General features: G+C 43.5%; 1 protein-coding gene across 1 annotated transcript in view; it reads right to left on the bottom strand.

The window, feature by feature from the left end:
* LOC311116386 (ankyrin-2-like) overlaps positions 1–22,989 on the bottom strand; it is a gene marked incomplete at both ends in the record, with an annotated part of 131,810 nt that overhangs the window by 10,342 nt on the left and 98,479 nt on the right. The window contains 8 exon segments of the mRNA XM_084191464.1: positions 7,190–7,259; positions 9,391–9,625; positions 9,780–9,929; positions 10,079–10,210; positions 10,924–11,001; positions 11,734–16,542; positions 20,725–20,746; positions 21,145–21,177. Of these exon segments, the coding sequence (XP_084047590.1) occupies positions 7,190–7,259; positions 9,391–9,625; positions 9,780–9,929; positions 10,079–10,210; positions 10,924–11,001; positions 11,734–16,542; positions 20,725–20,746; positions 21,145–21,177 (5,529 nt within the window).

Genomic DNA, 22,989 nt, shown 5'->3' with positions numbered 1-22,989 from the left:
CCATCATGGTTGTTCCAGGTACAGGTGAACCAGCCATAGGTTTCTGGTCTGTTTCTTTACGTGCCAATATTTCTGATGGTGATACACGCTCAGGAATGAGACTTTTAGATGACAACTCTGTTTCCCCACAGTTTGATTCAATTGATTTAGGGGACAATTGTGTGGGTTCAGTAGCAAAATACTCAGCAGTTGATATCAAGTGTTCCGAATCCGACAACACTGATCCAGTGGAGGATAATTCCCTTATTGATCCAGATTTTGGTAACGCCTCCCTATAATCAGGTACGGTAGCCTCGGGTGTTAGTGGTCTATGTTCATCAACTGATGCCACTGATTCAGGCATTATTGCTCTTTTGTCAGGCCAGGATTGGTCCGAATATACCAACTTAAATTCCATGTCTGATGTTATTGAGTCTGTGGATGAAGACCTATATCCTGTTTCTACTGTGGTAGACCCAAGTGTGATCTGTGTAATTTGTGTAATTGGTGACTCTGGTGTCAAAGACCTATGTTCATCCACTGATGCTAGTGATTCAGGTGAGACTGGTCTCACCTCATCAAATAAGGACTCAGAAATGACTGGTGCATATTCAATATCTGAAGCAACTGGTTCGGATGACGATGACCTGTACCCAATGTTTGAAATAGCAGATTCAGGTAGCATCTGTCTAAACTGAGGTACGGGTGAGTCAGGAGCCAGTGCCCTGCATTCATCTATAGATGCTATTGATTCAGGCGATGAGCATCTATCCTGAAGAAGAATTGAGGCAACTAAGAACGACTCCATTTCAGATTCCATATCTGACCATATTGATTCAGGCGATGCTGATCTATTCCATGTCACTAGTGTGGTAGTTTCATACTGTGTGTACTGGGGTACCGGCGAGTCTGGTGACAGAGCTCTAAACTCATCTACTGATGCCGTTGAATCGGGACTGTCTGGTCTATCTTCAATCTCAGAAATCAAAGGAGCGTATTCTGTTTCAGATTCTGTTTCATAATATGCCAACGATTCAGGGGATGAGGACCTATATCCAATCATTGAAACGATAGACTCTCGTAATGCCCGTCTAAACTCAGGTATGGGGGAATCCGGAGACAGACACCTGTACTCATCCACTGATGCTGTAGTTTCAGGGGATGATGATCTGGTGTCTGTCAGTAGCATGACTGATTCAGGAGACATGGTTCTATACTCTGATAAAGACTCAGGTGATAGTGGTCTTTCCTCTGTATCTGATACTATTGACTCAGGTGAGTCTGGTCTTGATTCAATAAAGAATGGCTCAGAAATTAAAGGTGCATATTCAATATCTGAAGTCACTGATTCAGGTGATGAGGATCCATATCCAACAGAATATGTAACAGATTCAGGTAATTCTTGTCTAAACTGAGGTGTGGGTGAGTCAGGAGACAGGGGCCTGTATTCATCTATAGATGCTATTGAGTCAGGAGAGTCTGGTCTCTGCCAAAAGGCAAAAGCCTCAGATAGTATATACTCAATATCTTCTGAAGTCACTGAATCGGGTGACGATGGTCTGCTTACTGACATAAATATGGTTGGTTCTGGGAAATATTGTAAGTATTGTGGTAGAGGAGAGTCTGGAGACAGACACCTGTCCTCATCAACTGATGCTGTAGATTCAGGGGAGTCTGGTCTCTGCCAAAACGCAAAAGCCTCAGATAGTATATATTCAGTTTCTGAAGTCCCTGAAGTCACTGATTCCGGTGAGGATGACCTGTCTCCAAGAACAGACATAACAGATTCAGGTAACATCTGTCCAAACTGAGGTGTGGGTGAGTCAGAAGACAGTGCCCTGTATTCATCTATAGATGCTATTGAATCAGGTGATGAGGGTCTATCTTTTTCTGAGAAGATTGTCGAAAAGATGTCCGAAAGCTCACATTGGTTTTCTGACCATACTGATGTTAGTGATCGTGGTCTATCGTCATAGAATAACGACATCAAGGGTATAGTCCATGATTCAATATCTGAGCACATTGATTCAGGTGAAGGTGACCTGTCTCCAATACAATATATAACTGATTCAGGTAATGACTGTCTAAACTCAGGGATAGGTGAGTCCGGTGAAAGTGGCCTGTATTCATCAACTGATGCTACTGATTCAGGTGATGAGGGTCTACCTCTCTCTGAAATGCTCTGTGATGCTGACCTGTATCCATTAGCAGATGTAACAAATTCAGGTAACATCTGTCTAAACTGAGGTATGGGTGAGTCAGGAGACAGTGCCCTGTATTCATCTATAGATGCTATTGAGTCAGGAGATGAGGGTCTATCCTCAAAAAGCATTGAGGCATCTAAGAATAACTCCATTTCAGGTTCCATATTTGAGCATATTGATGCAGGTGATGATGGTCTACTTCCTGCCATAAACAGAGTTGGTTCTGGGTAATATTGTAAGTATTGTGGTAGAGGAGAGTCTGGAGACAGACACCTGTACTCATCAACTGATGCTGTAGATTCAGGTGAGTCTGGTCTCTGCCAAAAGGAAAAAACCTCAGATAGTATTCCTTTGGTTTCTGAAGTCACTGAAGTTACTGATTCAGGCGATGAGGATCTATATCCAAGAACAGATTCAGGTATCACCTGTCTAAACTGAGGTATAGGAGAGTCAGGGGATAGTGGTCTATGTTCATTGACAGATCCTAGAGATTCAGGAGAGGACGATCTAGTGTCAATACCCAGAACTATTGAATATTTTGGGTCAACGATTTCAGCGTCCGCGTCAGATACTGATTCAGATGACAATGATCTATGATAGGATTGAGCAGTTTCAAGGAAAAATAGTGAATATTGGAGTATGGGGGAATCCGGGGATAAAGATTGACATGCTTTCAATGACTTCACTGACTCTGCGGAATCTGATCTCAAAACAGTCTTTATCTTAACTGACTCATGTGAGAGAGGCCTATATTCAGATTCAGAATCAGGTGAAAGTGGTCTTTCCTCAGTAGATGTACTTTGACTTTCTCTTTCTGATGTCTGCACATACTCTATGATATTGTCAGCATACTCAAATATACCAGTTTTAGGGGTTTCCCCTACATACTGGGGGTCATGAATTGGAGAGATCAGCTTCCAAAGCTCTGCATCGTACTTAAGTTTGTAAACTGGGACTCGTATGACTGATGGAGGGACATGTATTCCTTCTTCAGATACTGTTATTGGTGACACAGATGGTTCTTTTGGAGTTTGGCCTAAATCAGGTACTGACAGTCCTTTCTGAGCTTCAGGTTTACTAGATTCAGGAAATAATTGGGCTGTGGAGTCAAATATTATTGGTGGACTTTCAGGGACTTCTACACCTGATTCAGTTGCCGTTATTGGTGACACACAAAGTACCATGTCTTGGTCTTTTGAAAGTGAGCTATGCTCACTGACTGATCCAGTTGACTCAGGTGATAAGGGTCTACCTTCAATAGCTACAAATCTTGACTCAAATATCTCTGAAACCTCATCATCTGATAACGATTCAGGTGATGATGATCTATGGTGAAACTGAACAGCTTCACAGAACAATGGTGAATATTTGGGTATGGGGGAATCTGGTGACAATGATCTATTTTCATTCACTGTTCCTGTAGATGCAGGAGATGTTGTTTCAATATCCTTCAACAGCATCAGGGATGAAGATGACATGGGTCTATACTCTGACAATGACTCTGGTGATAGTGGCTTAGAGTCACACTCCTCAGCCGGAGAATCTATTGATAAAGATTTACGTTCAGGTTCCGATGTCTCCTCATTCTCTATTCTTTGTCCAGCATACTCAAACACACCTGTTTTACTACAGTAGGTTTCTCCTACATATTGTGGGTCATTTATTTGAGAGATAAGCTTCCAAAGCTCTGCATCATACACAAGTCTGTACTCTGGCACTAGTATTGCTGATGGAAGGACATGTATACCTGATTCAGATACTGTTATCGGTGACACAGATGGTGATACAGATGAGGTTTGAGCCAAGTCAGGTACTGCTAGTCCTTTTTGAGGTTCAGGTTGACTAAATTCAAATAATAGTGCAGTTGAGGACTCGGTTAATATTGGTGGACTTTCAGCGACATTAATACCTGATTCAGTTACAGTTATTGGTGACACGCATAGTACCATGTCTTGATCTTCTGGAGGTTGAGCTACATCACCAGTGGCTGATAGACCTTCATGAGGTTCAGGTTTATTAGATTCCAGAAAGGGTGGAGCTGTGTACTTGAATATGATTGGTGGACTTTCAGGGACATTTACACCTGATTCAGTTACAGTTATTGGTGACATGCATAGTACCATGTGTTGGTCTTCTGAAGGTTGAGCTACATCAGGTACTGATAGTCCTTTGTGAGTTGTTGGTTTAGTAGATTCGGGTATTGCTGGTTTAGGTGCAGTTACGACTTCTGCAAGTTTCATTGGAGGTGGGTTTGTAGAAGGTAATACTGACTCAGATAATTGTATTTCAGCAGGAATTTCGGTCTCTGATTCAGATGCCGGATCAGTTTTGGCGGACTTTGATTGAGTTTTGGAGAGTTTTGTTTTGCCCTTTGCAGTGGACTGCTGTATATCTAGATGTATATTTTGCATGCCTGTTGAAAGAGCAGGTTCTGACATTACAAGGTTAGGTTTAATGGCTTCAAATGATTCTGCTGCCAATTGTAATTTTTCTGGAACAAGTGTCTCAGATTTGGGCAACTTTGCTTTAGTCACGGATGGAGAAACAAGGGGTTTAGGGGATTCCGATTTGGTCAATGCTGGATACATGATCTCCAGCGATATTGGAACATATTCAGTGTCTGACGATACTGATTCAGGTGAATCTGATCTATGCGCTGCAGCTATAGACTCCAGCGACATTGGACCATATTCAGTGTCTGACGATACTGATTCAGGTGAATCTGATCTATGCGCTGCAGCTATAGACTCCAGCGACATTGGACCATATTCAGTGTCTGACGATTCTGATTCAGGTGAATCTGATCTATAATCAACAATAGAGTCTGGTAATAAGTGTCTAAACTGAGGTATAAGTGAGTCAGGTGATAACGCTCTGTATTCATCTATTGATGCTATTGATTCAGGTGATGAAGGTCTATCCTTATAAAGTAATGAAAGTAAGGGTGCAGTTTCATAATCTACATCTGAAAATATAGATTCAGATGATGATGATCTACAAAATGTCACTAAAGCAATGGGATCAGATTGCCAAAATTGTGGAATTGGTGAATCTGGAGACAGAGATCTATGTTCATCTACTGATCCTGTAGACTCAGGTGAGTCTGGTCTCTGCCAAAAGGCAAAAGCCTCCAATAGTATACATCCAGTTTCTGAAGTCACTGAAGTCTCTGATTCAGGTGAGAATGACCTGTATCCTGCAATGGAGATAATCGATTCAGGTATCACCTGTCTAAACTCAGGTACAGGAGAGTCAGGGGATAGTGGTCTATGTTCATTGACTGACCCTATAGATTCAGGTGATGATGCCCTCTTCTGTAAATACTCTTCAGGGGATAGTGGTCTATCTGATGGAAAAAGACACTTCACTGTTTCTAGAATTACTGATTCAGGAGACGATGCTCTGTCTTCAGTTTCATAAATTACAGATTCAGGTGAAATGGATCGACCATAACTACGTTCACTGCCTGGAGATATCGCTCTGGTAAACTCTCCCTTGTTTGGAACCATATGTGTCAATGGCCTGTCTTCTGCTTCTGCTAGCCTTAGGAACATTTGTCCATGGGCATAAGCAGGTAATTTTGCAGTTTCCCATTCAATCTCAGGGGGCGGTAGAGGAGACATTGGTCTAAAATGAGGTATGGGCGAGTCAGGCAAAAGAAGACTAAGTTCAGTAACGGATGACAGTGATTCAGGGGATGAGGCTCTACTCTCAGTCAACAGTATGGATGAATCAGGTGTTGACGGGCGATACTCGGGTATAGGTGAGTCAGGTGATTGGAACCCAGACCTATCATCTGAAGTCAATGACTCTGGCGAAGACGATCGATCATGCATTGAAACTACAAATTTAGTAGCATACTCAGACCCTAAGTCAGGGGATGAAGACCTTTTTTCGGTTTCGGAGGCTATATATTCTGGCACCAAAGGCATGGATGACTCTGACAAGACTGTATCAAAGGCTTCCTCCTGACTTGAAGGCTTATGTTGAGTGATAGGTAAGGTTATCTCAAAGCTGTACTCTTCCCCCGGACTGGAGTCAGTCACTGGAGGAGCTGACACCTCTCCTGGGGGCTCAGCAGTTGAGTCATGTGACATCTGGATTAATGCAGTGCTGACAATGGATTTTACTTTAACCGACTCCGAAATGAGTGTGGTTCTTGACACGTCTGATGATGTTTGAGCTTCTGTCTGGGATTCCTTACCCACCTCAAAGGTGATAGACTCTGGGGTCATGGGACTGATATCTACAGGTCTGACATGAAGCTCAGTGGAGATAGCGTCTTGGTCTAGAGTAGCCTGGTCTACATCAATCAAAGGCATGGAGGTAGAGGAATCCTCTGCATAAACCGGGCTGGCTCTGTAAGTTCCCGCTACTTCATCCAATTCCATTGGTGTTTTCCTGGACTCTTTACTAGTTGACTTCTCTACATACCCAAACAGGACTTTGTAAAGTCGGTGTGACACCTCGTCAATATGATCCTTTGAGAATATCTTGCATGTCTCTTTGGGTCGTACCACCTCAGAAGACTGAGGCAGCTGAGTGGACTGTGGTACATTCATAGGCTCGGCTGTAAAACTGATGTTCTCTGTGACCCGTTCAGTTGTCATAGTGACAAAGTTGGTGGAGAGGTAAGCGTAGTCCTCTGAGGTTTGCTTTAGCTCCACAGACAGCTCACTGAAGTCTGGCTCGGCCAGGTCACATTCAGTCAGACTGTCCCCGAAGTCGGTCATGGAGAACGGACGGCTCTCACAGACACGCTTACGACTTTTAGTGGGTGACTCTTGGTGTCTCGTTGGCGACAACAACCATTTGTTGTCGCTTTCAGCCTGGGGGTGCTGGGTTGACCCCTCGCCCCACTCTGCACCCCCCTGTGCCCCCTCCTCAGAATGCTTGACAGATAGAGAGGGTGAGGGGGGAGGGGTGGGCCCTTTGTAGACAGGATCTAGGATGTGAGAGGTGAGCTGGTAGGGGGAGGTGCGGAACAAGGTGAAGAAGGGACTTACTTGTTTGAAAGTGCCCATATGTAGTGACCCAGCCTTCTCCGGTCCAGTATGTGATGTACCGTCCACAGAACTGAGGAACAAAAAAATAACGAGGTCAAACATCTAATCACCTTTGAAGTCTCCCAAGTTTCTCTTTCTGTCAGTCTCTCTCTCTCTTTCTCTCTCTCTATCTCTCTCTCTCTCATTCTCTCTTTCTGTCAGTCTCTCTCTCTCTCTCTCTCTCTCTCTCTCTCGCCTTCTCTCTTTCTGTCAGTCTCTCTCTCTCTTTCTCTCTTTCTGTCAGTGTCTCTCTCTCTCTCTCTTTCTCTCTTTCTGTCAGTCTCTTTCTCTCTCTTTCTGTCAGTCTCTCTCTTTCTTTCTCTCTCTCTCGCGCGCTCTCTCTCTCTCTCGCTCTCTCTCGCTCTCTCTCTCGCTCTCTACATCACAGCTTATTACTATTTATTTTAACAATGCAAATCAAGATCTTAATTAACTGTTTGTTTCTACAACCATCCAACATGTATGTACCAGTAAACTCTCCAAAACAATATAAGATCTCCTTACCATACCAATTTCTCTTTCACTCAATACAATTCAATACAATTCATCCCCCTTGGCATTTTTCCTATTTTGTTGCATTACAACCTGTAATTTAAATAGATTTTTATTTGGATTTCATGTAAATGACATACACAAAATAGTCCAAATTGGTGAAGTGAAATGAAAAAAATAACTTATTTCAAAAAAGTATATAAAATAAATAACGAAAAGTGGTGCGTGCATATGTATTCACCCCTTTTGCTATGAAGCCCCTAAATAAAATCTGGTGCAACCAATTCCCTTCAGAAGTCACATAATTAGTTAAATAAAGTCCACCTGTGTGCAATCTAAGTGTCACATGATCTCAGTATATATACACCTGTTCTGAAAGGCCCCAGAGTCTGCAACACCACTAAGCAAGGGGCACCACCAAGCAAGCGGCACCATGAAGACCAAGGAGATCTACAAACAGGTCAGGGACAAAGTTGTGGAGAATTACAGATCAGGGTTGGGTTATAAAAAAATATCAGAAACTTTGAACATCCCATTATTAAAAAATGGAAAGAATATGGCACCCCAACAAACCTGCCAAGAGAGGGCCGCCCACCAAAACTCACGGACCAGGCAAGGAGGGCATTAATCAGAGAGGCAACAAAGAGACCAAAGATAACCCTGAAGGAGCTGCAAAGCTCCACAGCGGAGATTGGAGTATCTGTCCATAGGACCACTTTAAGCCGTACACTCCACAGAGCTGGGCTTTACGGAAGAGTGGCCAGAAAAAAGCCATTGCTTAAAGAAAAAAATAAGCAAACACGTTTGGTGTTCGCCAAAAGGCATGTAGGAGACTCCCCAAACATATGGAAGAAGGTACTCTGGTCAGATGAGACTAAAAATGAGCTTTTTGGCCATCAAGGAAAACGCTATGTCTGGCGCAAACCCAACACCTCTCATCACCCCGAGAACACCATCCCCACAGTGAAGCATGGTGGTGGCAGCATCATGCTGTGGGGATGTTTTTCATCGGCAGGGACTGGGAAACTGGTCAGAATTGAAGGAATGATGGATGGCGCTAAATACAGGGAAATTCTTGAGGGAAACCTGTTTCAGTCTTCCAGAGATTTGAGACTGGGACGGAGGTTCACCTTCCAGCAGGACAATGACCCTAAGCATACTGCTAAAGCAATACTCAAGTGGTTTAAGGGGAAACATTTAAACATCTTGGAATGGCCTAGTCAAAGCCCAGACCTCAATCCAATTGAGAATCTGTGGTATGACTTAAAGATTGCTGTACACCAGCGGAACCCATCCAACTTGAAGGAGCTGGAGCAGTTTTGCCTTGAAGAATGGGCAAAAATCCCAGTGCCAAGCTAGAGACATACCCCAAGAGACTTGCAGCTGTAATTGCTGCAAAAGGTTTCTCTACAAAGTATTGACTTTGGGGGGGTGAATAGTTATGCACGCTCAAGTTATTTTCTTTTGGTCTTACTTCTTGTTTGTTTCACAAGAAAAAATATTTTGCATCTTCAAAGTGGTAGGCATGTTGTGTAAATCAAATGATACAAACCCCCCCAAAATCCATTTTAATTCCAGGTTGTATGGCAACAAAAGAGGAAAAATGCGAAGGGGGGTGAATACTTTCGCAAGCCACTGTACATCACTGTTATACTGTCTGACTGACTTACTGTGTTGAATCCATCTCTTTCTGCAGCTTCTCCTTCTGGGCGTGTCTCAGGAGGCCTGTTACTGATGCGTCTGTGTCCACCTGCCCTGACGTCTCGTGAAGTGACGCCATGCTGGAGGAGAGATCCTCCTCTGACACCACGAGGGGCCCCTGCCTGGACCCTGGCCCACTGGGGGTGCTGTCTGTACGCCTGCCTGGCTGGGGACTGTCTCTGTCCTCATGGAGGCCAGAGAAACCTGGACAGGCATAGATATGGACATCGTTACTTACCTGTGATCTCTCTGGCATAGTTAAAAAATGGTGGTTCAGAAAAGATGACATGAGGTTTACTGTCTCATGACAGTAAACATAGGACATTTCCATTTAGCTTGTTAATATACTGCACTGTACCTTCACTGTGATCCAGTGCAATGGTCCTCTCAATCTCTGCATAGGTGCGTGATGATGTGTCCTCCTGGGTGGACTTGACGATCTTGGTTTCGATGAGGTGGACAATGTCCATTCTGTTGATTTTGGTTAGTCTTTTGATCAGTGATGTTTCTGTGGAAAGAAATCATGACAAAATAACAAAAGGTCAAAACAGTAAATAAAGCCACTATGAAAAATATGAAAATGATCAATAATAAATATGACAAATATTCTAAATGTCGATGAATATTCAGAATACAATAACGGGTAGATCAACGTACCTGTGCCATGTTTCCCCTCCCTGTCAGTCCAGAGCTTCAGCAGGGCGTGGCTTTGGTCCTGTAGTGAGTTGGGGTTCTCAATCCTTATCAGATTGACCTTCTCCTCACTGAACTCCAGTTCTCGAGCCAGCTCTGGAAAACACACCCGAAAATAGACAGATATTATGATGTGATTTTAAAAAGGATTGATGGAAATCCAATACTGGAAACATCTGGCTGATCAGCTAAAATATGTTTTTTTTAGAGAATAGCATCCAAAGACACCTATAGGACTTTTTTTTTTCTCCCCAAATTCGTGATATCCAATTGCAATCCAATTACGATCTTGTCTCATCGCTGTAACTCCCCAACGGGCTCGGGAGAGGCGAGGGTCGAGTCATACGTCCTCCGAAACATGACCCACCAAACCGCTCTCCTTAACACCCACCTGCTTAACCCGGAAGCCAGCTGCACCAATGTGTCGGAGGAAACACCGTTCAACTGACAACCGAAGTCAGCCTGCGGGCACCCGGCCCACCACAAGGAGTCGCTAGAGCGCGGTGAGCCAAGTAAAGCCCCCCTGGCCAAATCCTCCCTTAACCCGGACGACGCTGGGCCAATTGTGCGCCGCCCTATGGGACTCCCGGTCACGGCCGGTTGTGACACAGCCTGGGATTTAACCCGGGGCTGTAGTGATGCCTCAAGCACTGTGATGCAGTGCCTTAGACCGCTGTGCCACTCGGGATGCCCTATAGGACATTTTTCAGTGTTAACTATGCAATGTTAATGTTAACAGTCTTCAAAACCACTGGGAAGTGATTATCGTCTCTGACACTGAGTGCCGACATGCCTGGCGTTCCACTCACCCATCCAACTGAAGCCCAGGTGGTCGGCTATTATTTCCAACATTTCCTCTTTCCTCTCGGCTTCATCCTGGGGATGTACTGTAAATGCCACCACAACAGCAGGAGAGCCGAGAGTGGATAGGCAGCACAAGGATGGACAAGCAAAGTCACATTCACGTTTAGAAGAAAACGTTATCTTCAACTGAGCACTTGGCTTTCTATTGCTCTATGGTGCTACAATGTTAGCTATTTGGAGGTATGTGTGGATAATTAACAGTAACTGCAACTGACGTGTATTTGGTGTATAGCTTCTCATTACAGTATAATGTTGGTTTATAGTGTGGCAGTACCATAAAAGTGATCATCATTGCCATTTTCAGGAACACGAATGAAAATATACAGTATTGAAAGTAAATTGCAGAAGTTCAACAGCAACAACATTGTAACAGCTCAGGACAAATGAAATTGGTTTCTTCTTTCATTTTATGTAATTCAGCTTTACTCCTACAGCCTAATTTGGTTCAAAAAATATATTTGATACTAAATCTGACTATGACAAATTATGTCAGTGACATTAAACTAAAACTGATCCTTCATTCCTTCAATTATTTGAATTCTTTAATTGATTCCCTGACTTAAAAAATGCCTGCCAATCTTGAGATTTGTAGAACACATACAAGGAAAAGAGACACGACCACAAACACAAGACAGAAGCAACCACAAAGAGTCTTTAGTTACACATCGCCTTAGCTACAAGACACAGAGAAGCGTCACCTTTTATGGCAACGCACACGAAAGACAGAATGAGCCCCTTAAGGAGGGGGGGTGTACCTTGACTTCTGAATGCATCGTCGGGAATCCGTTGCATCTGCGTGTCAACAGGATCATCCCACAGGGGTCTAATGGGATAGATATCTCCGGAAGCAGGGAACTGCATTTCGGGAAAAGTCTCCCTCTCTATGACAGAGGGGTCTATGCCGCTGCTCTTGTCATCCGAGACGGCGGCAGCCTCCTGTTTTTTGTCTTTCTCGTCCTGAGGAAATCTCTCAACTAGCTTTGCAACTTTGTCGCTAATCTCATCGACAAACTCTATAGACTTCTTGCGTGGCTCGCTTTTGTCTTTGGCGGTGGTGGAAGTGTGAGATGTCTGACCGAGCTTGCCTCTAACTGGCAGCCTGGATTGGAAACCGGAGCCCGACTTTGGCTTGGTGGAGTAGTCATCGCTCATGGGACGACCCAGGTCCTTTTTAGCAGATGTCTTGTCTGCCTCACAGAAGCTCTTGGCTTTGGAAGACGATGTCTTGGTTTTGGGTACAGCAGAGGGACCTGTATCTGTCTCAGACTTTCTCCTCAAGTCCTTTTTTACTGGGACCTTGAGCTTTGCATCCTGGGATGACTCAGTACATTTAACTGATGGCTCAGGCTTGACAGGGCTAGCCTTGCCCTTGACAGGTATTCTCGATTTGGACTCTAAAGAGGGAGTCTCTTTTTTAGGATTAGCTGAAGAGGGGGATGCAGGGGATGTAAAGGAGGAAGCAGTTTTAACCTGACTTTGGGGGCCAGCCTTGGCTGGGGTTTTAGTTGGGATCATTTGAACTTTTTCAGTAGAAGTTGGGGTTTTGGCCTTTTCTGTGGTTTTGGGGAGTTCTATGACCGAATGCTGCTCCTCTGGAGAGGAGTCAGAGGACTCTTGGTCCTGTTCAGGGTACACCGATCGAGTGACAGTGGTTACCGCTGTCTCAACATTTGTTATCATTGGATTGAGGGAACTAGTTTCCACCTCTAGGGGGGTCTCCTCTACAATGATGTCTGGTTTCACCTCTACAGCTTCAGCAGACACTGGAGATACTAGGTCTTTGTCTTTCTTAGTGGTCTTAGCTGAGGCGGAAAGACCCATTCTAGGGATTCTAGACTTAGAAGCATCTGATTTTGAGGGGGAGGCTGCTGCTGCTGCTTCACTACCTTTCTGATCGTCCTCTGTCGAGGCACGGTGTGGGGAATCTGAAGCATCTTTCGCCTGTTCCTCGTCTTCCTCCACTTGTATTTGCAGAGTCAGGTTGAGCCCCACTTCACTTTCTGTTTGGACTCCTCTATCTCCTGGCTCATCTCTGACCTGTTCAGCTAGCGCCTCCTCTAGCGGCTGCTCGCCTATCTGGAAGAAGGCAAAGCCCTCATCCTCATAGCTCCGTTTGGTCATGTCAATAGCTCCGCTCCGGGTCATCTCAAAAAGCTTCCCCTCTTGGAAGAGGAATGGATTGGGCTCGCTGGTTGGCGTGCTTTCCTCCGTGGGGCTCCTTCCTGGGGTGGTGTCCGGGGTTGCCCCCTGGGACTGCCGGTCCACAATCAGACCCAGGATCTTCTGCTCTTCCTCTTTGACGCGGGCCGCAAAAGCATCATCGTCTTCGCGCATGGCACTCCAAGGGTCTGCCTCCTCTCTGGCGGTTACGCCCTTCGACTCAGTTCTGGGAGGTTCCTCTTCCTCATCGTCTTCCTCTGTGTCATCATAGATACAGATCTCGGGTTTGAATGTTTCCCTCACTTGTCCAATGACAGCAGTGGAGGACGTTTCTACCTCAGGGGCTCCTGAGTGCCTCCTGTGATCTCCTTTCACTTCGTCAGTTATATTACTCTCTATCTGACAGGGAGCTTTTACAGCAGCTGTCTGCAGACTGCCTGCATCTGCTTCTTTCCCTTCCCCATCATCCTCCTTGCTTTCCCTTGATTTCCTCAAGCTTTCCTCCTTCTGCTCATCTGTTATGTTTGCAGCCCCCTCAGAGCTGGAAGACATGGTAACCGTTTTAGCTAAACTGTCTTCCGTGTCATCCGTGTCTTTGCGTGACTGAACTGATTGTGGGAGTTGCTGCTCTGAGACAGATTGAGGTCCCCCCACTGCTACCGTTGTAGCTGTACTCTTGGCCTCTGTGTGGTGGATTCCTTCATGCACACCTGCTGGAAAAGGAGAGGGAGGTTGTACTTTAATAAGGGATTCAACAGAAAGAGCTAACTCTGAGGTCTCCTTGGCCCTAGTGAACCCACTCTCATTTGCGGACTCTAGTTCAACTGTTTTGATGCTATCATCCCCTGCTTTGTCACCTGCTAAGGCACTGATATATTTTCTAGAGTTATTTTTGGTTCTGGTGTCCTGGTCCATTTCCTCAAATGTTTTTATTTTGGCTGACATTTTAAACATCTTGTCCTCTGGGGTGAATTTCCTCTGTGCTTCTGCCTCATCGTCATCTTCCTCTGAGGATTCGTGGATGACAGCTGGTATGGACATCACAGATAGGAACATGTGGTCTGGGGTTTTGGGGTTTACCTCATAACTTACCTCTTCAGAACTAGGGGTGTCGGGGGAGAGGGGACTCTTACCAGAACTTTCCATCTGGGACGAAGTCTGCTCGATACTGTCATCATCGTTGGCACTAGCCTCCTGGTCCCTGAGTAGCCTACTTCGCAACACGTCTGGGGGGAAGTCTGAGGCTTTGGATGGTTCTGGGTGGCTAGAGGACCCACTGGGCTGATCTAGAATGGGTGGGAAGGTTTTTTGCTCTACAGGGCTGCTTTCTAAGGAGTCACAACAGGGGGATTCATTGGTTGGGCTGGGCTCGATGGAGTCTGGGGTCCTATGGGAGGAGTTGTCTTCCATGAGGGGACTACCCTCGTCTAGAGAGTCTCTGTGGCTTATGGTCAAAGATTCGTCGGCTAAGGGACTGAAGGCATCTGGGTCTTTTAAAGGCAATTCTAAGCTTCCTTGACGCTGGGTAGAGGCACTAGAAGCATAGGTTGCAGCTAAAGCTGATGCTAGCTTGTCATCAGGGCTCTCCTCATCACTAAGGAAGCTCTCTAAAGTCTCTGAAACTCTCTTTGTAAGCTTTATCGGTTTAGATGGTTTAGACTCGCCCCTCTGAAAAGATATGGACTCACTCGTGGTGCGGTCATCTGCAGCCTCAGTGGGTGAGACAGGGAGGGTCATTTCCGTTGATGGCTGGTCATCAATGGTCCCCACACCAAAGTCTCCAGACTTGTCCTTAGTTTTCTTGTCACCTTTGACAGCTATAGTAGCAGCTGTTGAGTTTTTAGTGGACTGGTCAGCATTTTTGGGAGAGAGGGAGATACTGTCAGGGCTTGTTCCAGGGGTGGCTAAGCCCTCGTGTTTGAGGCTATCCTCTGAGCTCAGGTGAGGAGGACTACCATCACCCAGGCTGGCACTGGGAGAGTCTGCCACACCCTCATGTTTTAAACTATCAGAGCTATCATAGAGGGAAATATTCAGAAACTCTACGGTTTCAGTTAGGTCTGACGGGGCAGCAGGACTACCCTCTACAGAGGTCTGCTTAAACTGTTGGTACTCTGGATTGTCCTCAAGCTCTGCTTTAATTTCAGCACCAAAGTCTTTGGAGTGCTTTCTGTGTGGGCTAATTTGCTCATCTTTCTCTCTGTGGCGCTCGCCAGGTATGGCGTCCAGTGATACTTCCCGTTCATAACGGATTGTAGTGGCTTTGATGGTGGATTTGGACTGGGTGGGCTGTAATTCTGATTCTGTTATTTCATGCTCTGTAGAGGTGGAGGTTTTGAGCTCGAAAAGTCCAGACTTTGTCTTTGAGGGGTCCTGCCCCTTTTGGAAGGATCGCAAGAGCTCCCTTACTGACATGGTCTCTTGCAGCTTCTCAGACTCAGTTTTGGGGGACTTAGGGGGGCCCTTTTTAGCGGTGTCCTGTTTTGCGGGGCTCTGTTTCAATTTAAGGGTGGTTTCTTCGGCCCTTTGTGGGATTTTGCTCTCCACAGCAACCTTTGAGGTTTTTGTGCTAGTTGGCTTTTGAACCTTCTGCTCTGCCTCCACTTTCTGCTGAAGGGCTTTGACTTTGTCTTTTATGGACCCAATAGGGGTCTCCTCAACTACTGGGGACACAGGTGACACTGGTTTAGGGTCTGTGGGCGCACTTAGGAGAGCATCCCCATCGGTAGATTCCTTTGCCTGTTCCTGGTCTTTTCCTTTCCTCCTGACTGGCTTTTTGAGTTCAACAGCAGGAGTTTTGATTGTAGCTGTTGTTGTTATTGTCATCGTGGTTCTTTTCATGCCTTTGCGCAGGACGACCTCTGTGAATTTCTCTTGGACCACATCCTCCTGAGCCGCTGCACTGGAGCCCTCAGGTACATCCAGGAGATATTCTTTGAGTTCACCAGTCAGGTGTGTGACCATGCCAGACACGTCTTTGATGGCTTTAGGTCTGGGAATCCCTCTGTTGACTCTGACTTCATGGAGAACAGGTTCCTGGGGTTCTAAGGCAGTCATGTTTTTGGCCTCCTCTATCTCACATTCTGAGAGGAGGATCCACTCTTCGTTCATTCTGGCTGCTCTTGCTGCCCCCTCTGCCACCTCACCCTCCAATGTTCCACTCCTGAGTATCTTGCCCACTTTCTCCAAATCCTCTTTGACCTTCTCCATGATTTCAAACGGCTCGCCCTGAACCTCCTCAGCCCCTTTCTCCAGACCGCTCCCTTCCAGAGAACCGGATTTGTCAGTGGAATCCGTGTTTAGGATGGCGGTCATTTTGATCAGGTCTTGTTTCAGTTCAGACACATCGGAGAGGAGGTCCGGATCTCTTTTCTGGACTGTCGTCGACGTAGTGTCTTCGTCATCTTCCATTTTGGCAAGAGGACAATTAAGGAGCAAAAAAAATTTGAAATTGAAATGAAAAGGAGACAGACATTGGAGAATGTGATCAGGACAGGAACAGGAATAGTACAAACTGTCAGGATTCAAAGGGTAAAGCTGGGCCACAGTGACATCTACAGAAGGTATCAAAGGAAGGGACTTTTGATCCACTGGGGTTCTTTGGGGGCAAATACTGCAGCAAAGCAAAAAGCCAACTAAATCATAAAGCTGAGAAGGAAATGAGCAGGAAATAACTTGCTTATACACAGTCAGCACATTCGCGCTCACAACACAAAAGCGAGAACATATCTAAAATAAGTACTCGATCAAACAAATGATGAGCAACAACAGACACCCACAAATCAACAAAAGATAAGGAAACAGGGACACAAACAAAGGGATAACAACATATAGCTAGACAGACATCTCAAGATTGTCTACAGAGAGAAAGAGCAACAAAAAAAATGCAATTTTTTCCAGTGTGCTCTATTGAACAGAACAAACCATGTTGTTCCTCTACTGCTATGGAAAAATAAAGGGGTCTGAACCAGCATCAAACTGGTTACCTGGAAAATAATTTAAAGGTCCAGCGCAGCCGTTTTGATCTTAATATCAAATTATTTCTGGGTAACAATTAAGTACCTTGCTGTGATTGTTTTTAATTACAATTGTCAAAATGTTTAAAAATAAAAATAGCTTCTTAGGAAAGAGTAAATTCTCAAGCTAGGATGTTGCTAGGACTGTCTGCGAGTGGTCTGAGTGAGGAAGGGAAAACGGAAAACTAGCTGTTATTGGCGGAGAGGTTTGGAACTCTCTTTTTGTATTTGTCTATTGTCATTTCACCAGGCAGGCCATAAGTCCATCCCACCAAAACAGGCTGACATTTCAGGCGGTCTTTTCAAATAGCCCTTTATACTAAAAGGGCATTATCAAAACTTTCACAATTCCACAGTATTATTCCAACCTCATAGTGTGGAAATATCTATAAAACACAGGAAAATCACATTTTTGACTGCACTGGGCCTTTAAGGAAATTAATCATTGATTTAAGGGAATGTGGTCCTTTTGGAGGACTGTATCCATTCCCTATACTAACTTTAGTCTAGCTAAATAAACTTTTTGAAACATAACTGAGGAGAAAAGTTAAAATCATAATAAGAGTAGCAACAGTGTATTCAATCAAATTCAAATAGAGAGTGAAAAAGAATTCAAAGATCAATGTTAACGCAAACCAAAGAGTCAAAAGAACTCTCACACTTGACACACACCCAGACACAGGAACACACACATACACACTCATGTAAGCCAAGTTATTTCCATGCAAAGCAAAGGGGAAAGTTGACATGCAGCCTCTGGTGAAAAGTGAGTGGAGCAAATTCAAATTGATTCAGATAATTAATTAAATAAAATGTACCACTAGCAAATCTACATTTTATGTTTATAAAAGAGCAGTTAATTTAGGTATTCACATTCAATAGTGTGGTGAGTTGTAGTCTACTGTTTTCTCATTGACTACAACTATGAAAGGTGATGCTAAAGCATCAATTCCATATTATGTATGACATATGTATGCGAATTGCCACATAAAAAATAACATTCTGTACATTACATTGTCTATCAGTTTATGTAAGACCTGTATGTACTGTACATTTATGTTTTGAAGGTATGTGCACACAGAAATATTTTCCATATTATGTACACTACCGGTCAAAAGTTTTACAACACATAATCATTCAAGGGTTTTTCTTTATTTTTAATATTTTCTACATTGTAGAATAATAGTGAAGACATTAAAACTATGAAATAACACATATGGAATCATGTAGTAACCCAAAAAGTGTTAAACAAATTATTTGAGATTCTTCAAATAGCCACAGCTTTGCACACTCTTGGCATTCTCTCAACCAGCTTCATGAGGTAGTCACCTGGAATGCATTTCAATTAACAGGTGGGCCTTGTTAAAAGTTAATTTGTGGAATTTCATTCCATCTTAATGCGTTTGAGCCAATCAGTTGTGTTGTGACAAGGTAGGGTTGGTATACAGAAGATAACCCTATTTGGTAAAATATCAAGTCCATATTATGGCAAGAACAGCTCAAATAAGCAAAGAGAAACGACAGTCCATCATTACTTTAAGACATGAAGGTTAGTCAATACAGAAAATGTAAATAACTTTTTAAAATTTTTTGATTTCACCTTTATTTAACCAGGTAAGCCAGTTGAGAACAAGTTCTCATTTACAACTGCGACCTGGCCAAGATAAAGCAAAGCAGTGCGATAAAAACAACAACACAGAGTTTTTGTTTTTGAAATATTATTTTTGAAATATATATTTGAACGTTTCTTCAAGTGCAGTCGCAAAAACCATCAAGCGCTATAATGAAACTGGCTCTCATGAGGACCGCCACAGGAATGGAAGACCCAGAGTTACCTCTGCTGCAGAGGATACGTTCATTAGAGTTACCAGCCTCAGTAATTGCAGCCCAAATAAATGCTTCACAGAGTTCAAGTAACAGACACATCTCAACATCAACTGTTCAGAGGAGACTGTGTGAATCAGGCTTTCATGGTCAAATTGCTGCAAATAAACCACTATTAAAGGACACCAATAAGAAGAAGAGACATGCTTGGGCCAAGAAACACGAGCAATGGACATTAGACCGGTGGAAATGTGTCATTTGTCTGGAGTCCAAATTTGAGATTTTTGGTTCCAACCGCTGTGTGGGTGAACGGATGATCTCCGCATGTGCATTTCCCACCGTAAAGCATGGAGGAGGAGGTGTTATGATGTGGGGGTGCTTTGCTGGTGACACTGTCTGTGATTTATTTAGAACACTTAACCAGCATGGCTACCACAGCATTCTGCAGCGATACACCATCCCATCTGGTTTGGGCTTAGTGGGAGTATCATTTGTTTTTCAACAGGACAATGACCCAACACACCTCCAGGCTGTGTACGGGCTATTTGACCAATAAGGAGAGTGATGGAGTGCTGCATCAGATGACCTGGCCTCCACAATCCCCCGACCTCAACCAAATTGAGATGGTTTGGGATGAGTCGGACCGCAGAGTGAAGGAAAAGCAGCCAACAAGTGCTCAACATATGTGGGAACTCCTTCAAGACTGTTGGAAAAGCATTCCAGGTGAAGCTGGTTGAGAGAATGCCAAGAGTGTGCAAAACTGTCATCAAGGCAAAGTGTGGCTATTTGAAGAATCTCAAATATAAAATATATATTTTGATTTGTTTAACACTTTTTTGGTTACTACATGATTCCATATGTGTTATTTCATAGTTTTGATGTCTCCATTATTATTCTACAATGTAGAAAATAGTAAAAAATAAAGAAAAACCCTTGAATTAGTAGGTGTTCTACGTTTGACCGGTAGTGTATATTGCAGAAATATGTAGATATCCAGCTATGCTGAGGCACATGACCATGATTAATTATCAATGAATCAATCAATTAATTAATTAGATGAAAAGGCAAATATTATACACTATATGGGTAGGGTATGAAGGATGGGATCTGGAGGGCTGGGAAAGCTAGACTACAGTTTGTTTTGCCATGAGGGCACTAGAGTTACTAGGTTGGTACTATTCCCTTGTCACATAAACATCACCAAATTATGAATGAGAGTTTGTTTGAACTCTCTCTCCATATGTCCCAAATTCAAAATGGCAGAGAGGAGGGAGTTAGCATGAAGACACCGGTGCAGTGATGTGTGACATGAGAAAGGGATTAAGTTTATGCCTGATGAAGTTGTTGGCATAACCTTGTCTCGGTGCGGTGGAGTGACAGTTGTGTTGTTTTGGTTTTGTGACAAAGACAAACATGTAGAACTTAAAAGACTTTGAAAAACTAATGCGTATGCTACAGCTTTGCTAAAATCCTATGAAGGTCATATGAAGCTCAATGTTTATGCATTAGCTCTGGTTACCATTCTGTACTGTTCTCTACAATAGTCAACTAGCATAACATCATTAGTAATGTCTAAATCTATGGCATAGTTATAATGTACTTATCAAAGCAATTTCATAGTCATAATGTTTGAGTAATGCAGCCATATTATAACAGTTAAAAGTTAAATAGCAAGTTTATAAAGTATTAGAATGGTTGAGAAAAAAATATGTTAAAGGTGTTATCAAAAAAGAGTATATTACTTACATTTCTCGAGCGTCCTGCTGATCTGTAAAGAGGAATACAGAAATTGCACTATAAATATCATTTCAATCACTGTGTAAGAAAAATCTAGGCAATATTTTGTACATATTTGCTACCTTTGCTGCAGGAAGGAAATAAGTACTAGAATTAAACATAGAACTGCGACTAATATCTAAAGATGGATACTCTACTACAAGTGACAAGCACAATAATTGATCAGTAATAACATGGAACACGGAGAGCCATATATAAAATATATAAATATATGACACTTTCTAATACCTAACATAACAGCTAAATGTCAGACAAAGAAGTAGACATCTAGCTTCTAGCCTGAAAAGAGCATGAAAAGTACTGTGAAGAACATGAAAAAATAAACACTAGTTAGCGGGGGGAGAAATGGGGAGAGAGGCACAATGTTACCTCTTCCTCAGCCTCTTGGTCTGAATCTGATTCCTTTGGGGTGCAAGAAGCAGAAAGAAAGAAAGAAAGAAAGAAAGAAAGAAAGAAAGAAAGAAAGAAAGAAAGAAAGAAAGAAAGAAAGAAAGACAGAAAGAAAGAAAGAAAGAAAGAAAGAAAGAAAGAAAGACAAATAGAGGATAGAGGAGGATAGAGCAGGATAGAGGAAGATAGAGGAGGATAGAGGAAGAGAGAGGAGGATAGAGGAAGATAGAGGAAGATAGAGGAGGATAGAGGAAGAGAGAGGGAGATAGAGGAGGATAGAGGAAGAGAGAGGAGGATAGAGGAAGAGAGAGGGAGATAGAGGAGGATAGAGGAAGATAGAGGAGGATAGAGGAAGATAGAGGAAAATAAAGGAGGATAGAGGAAGATAGAGGGAGATAGAGGAGGATAGTGGAAGATAGGGGAAGATAGAGGAGGATAGAGGAAGATAGAGGGAGATAGAGGAGGATAGTGGAAGATAGAGGAAGATAGAGGAGGATAGAGGAAGATAGAGGGAGATAGAGGAGGATAGTGGAAGATAGAGGAAGATAGAGGAGGATAGAGGAAGATAGAGGGAGATAGAGGAGGATAGTGGAAGATAGAGGAGGATAGAGGAAGATAGAGGAGGATAGAGGAGGATAGAGGAAGATAGAGGAGGATAGAGGAAGATAGAGGAGGATAGAGGAAGATAGAGGACGATAGAGGAAGATAGAGGACGATAGAGGAAGATAGAGGAAGATAGAGCAGGATAGAGGAGGATAGAGGAAGATAGAGGAAGATAGAGGAGGATAGAGGAAGATAGAGGAAGATAGAGGAGGGGGAGGAGGGGGAGGAAAACAGAGAGTGGGCAAAGCAAAGTTACCATAGTGACAGACTTGAAGGTTTGTGGCCAATCATTGTTGTTTTTTGGGAGGGTGGTTCAGAGTAAACATAAAATAGCATTATTAAAGGAGAAGGGATTCATGCTACACTATAGGTCAGCTACCAGCACTTACATATAGTAATGCTGGTTGCTTATAGTTAGTTAATAAATCACAGTTAACACTAGAACTGCTAAAGCAATCATTTTGACTACTCATTATTATTCATTTGTTATTACTCTGCCATTTTTTAACTCATGCCCCCCTTCGTCCTTGACCTTTCCTAAATAAGTCTATATAACACACTGCCGTTGTCAGAATCTTAATATCACAAACAGAACTGGAGTTATAACCTGTTTTAGGAGGGTGTGTCATTAAATGGAATGGTTTCCCCCCATTGCCCCTCCTTCTCCCAACAGTAGGGCCTGCTCTGCTCCTTCCTCCTACATTTGAAAGTGCAGTGCCCAGTTGATAATCCCCCCGACAATTGCCAAGAAACTGAACATACACCATACCGAAACTAATTTCACACATATAACAACAGATGAAATAAATTAAGTAAAGTATGATGGGGAGAATGGGTGAGTTGATGAGCGAAGGGAAGCGAAAGAAGCATAATTATGTAATCCCCAATTGTGAATGAAGAACAGGGCGGGCCATTCTAATGCATTTATCCATTCTAATCATAGGCCTAATCTTAAAATGTACCCTACCTCAGTTCACCGAATCAAAGCAGTCTTATCAGTCTACTCTGGCCTCCTTGGAGTAGGCTACACAGCAAGAGCGTACGTAATTGTACATGCTGAACGGCTTTCAATCTCTAGGGAAAATATCCACATCAGGCAGCAGGGGCGAGTGTAGGAGAATGTGGTGATGGGGCTTGTGGAACATTACGTTGGCAAAGGGAGCGATGTCATTGTTAAATAACATTAATATGTGAGAACAATATTTTTTTGTGAACAAATGT

This window comes from Coregonus lavaretus, assembly GCF_964263955.1.
Source record: "Coregonus lavaretus genome assembly, contig: HAP1_SCAFFOLD_524, whole genome shotgun sequence".
In the NCBI taxonomy this organism is placed as follows: domain Eukaryota; kingdom Metazoa; phylum Chordata; class Actinopteri; order Salmoniformes; family Salmonidae; genus Coregonus; species Coregonus lavaretus.
The sequence above is the reverse complement of the archived record's forward strand: the minus strand, read 5'-3'. Positions and strand labels throughout refer to the sequence as shown.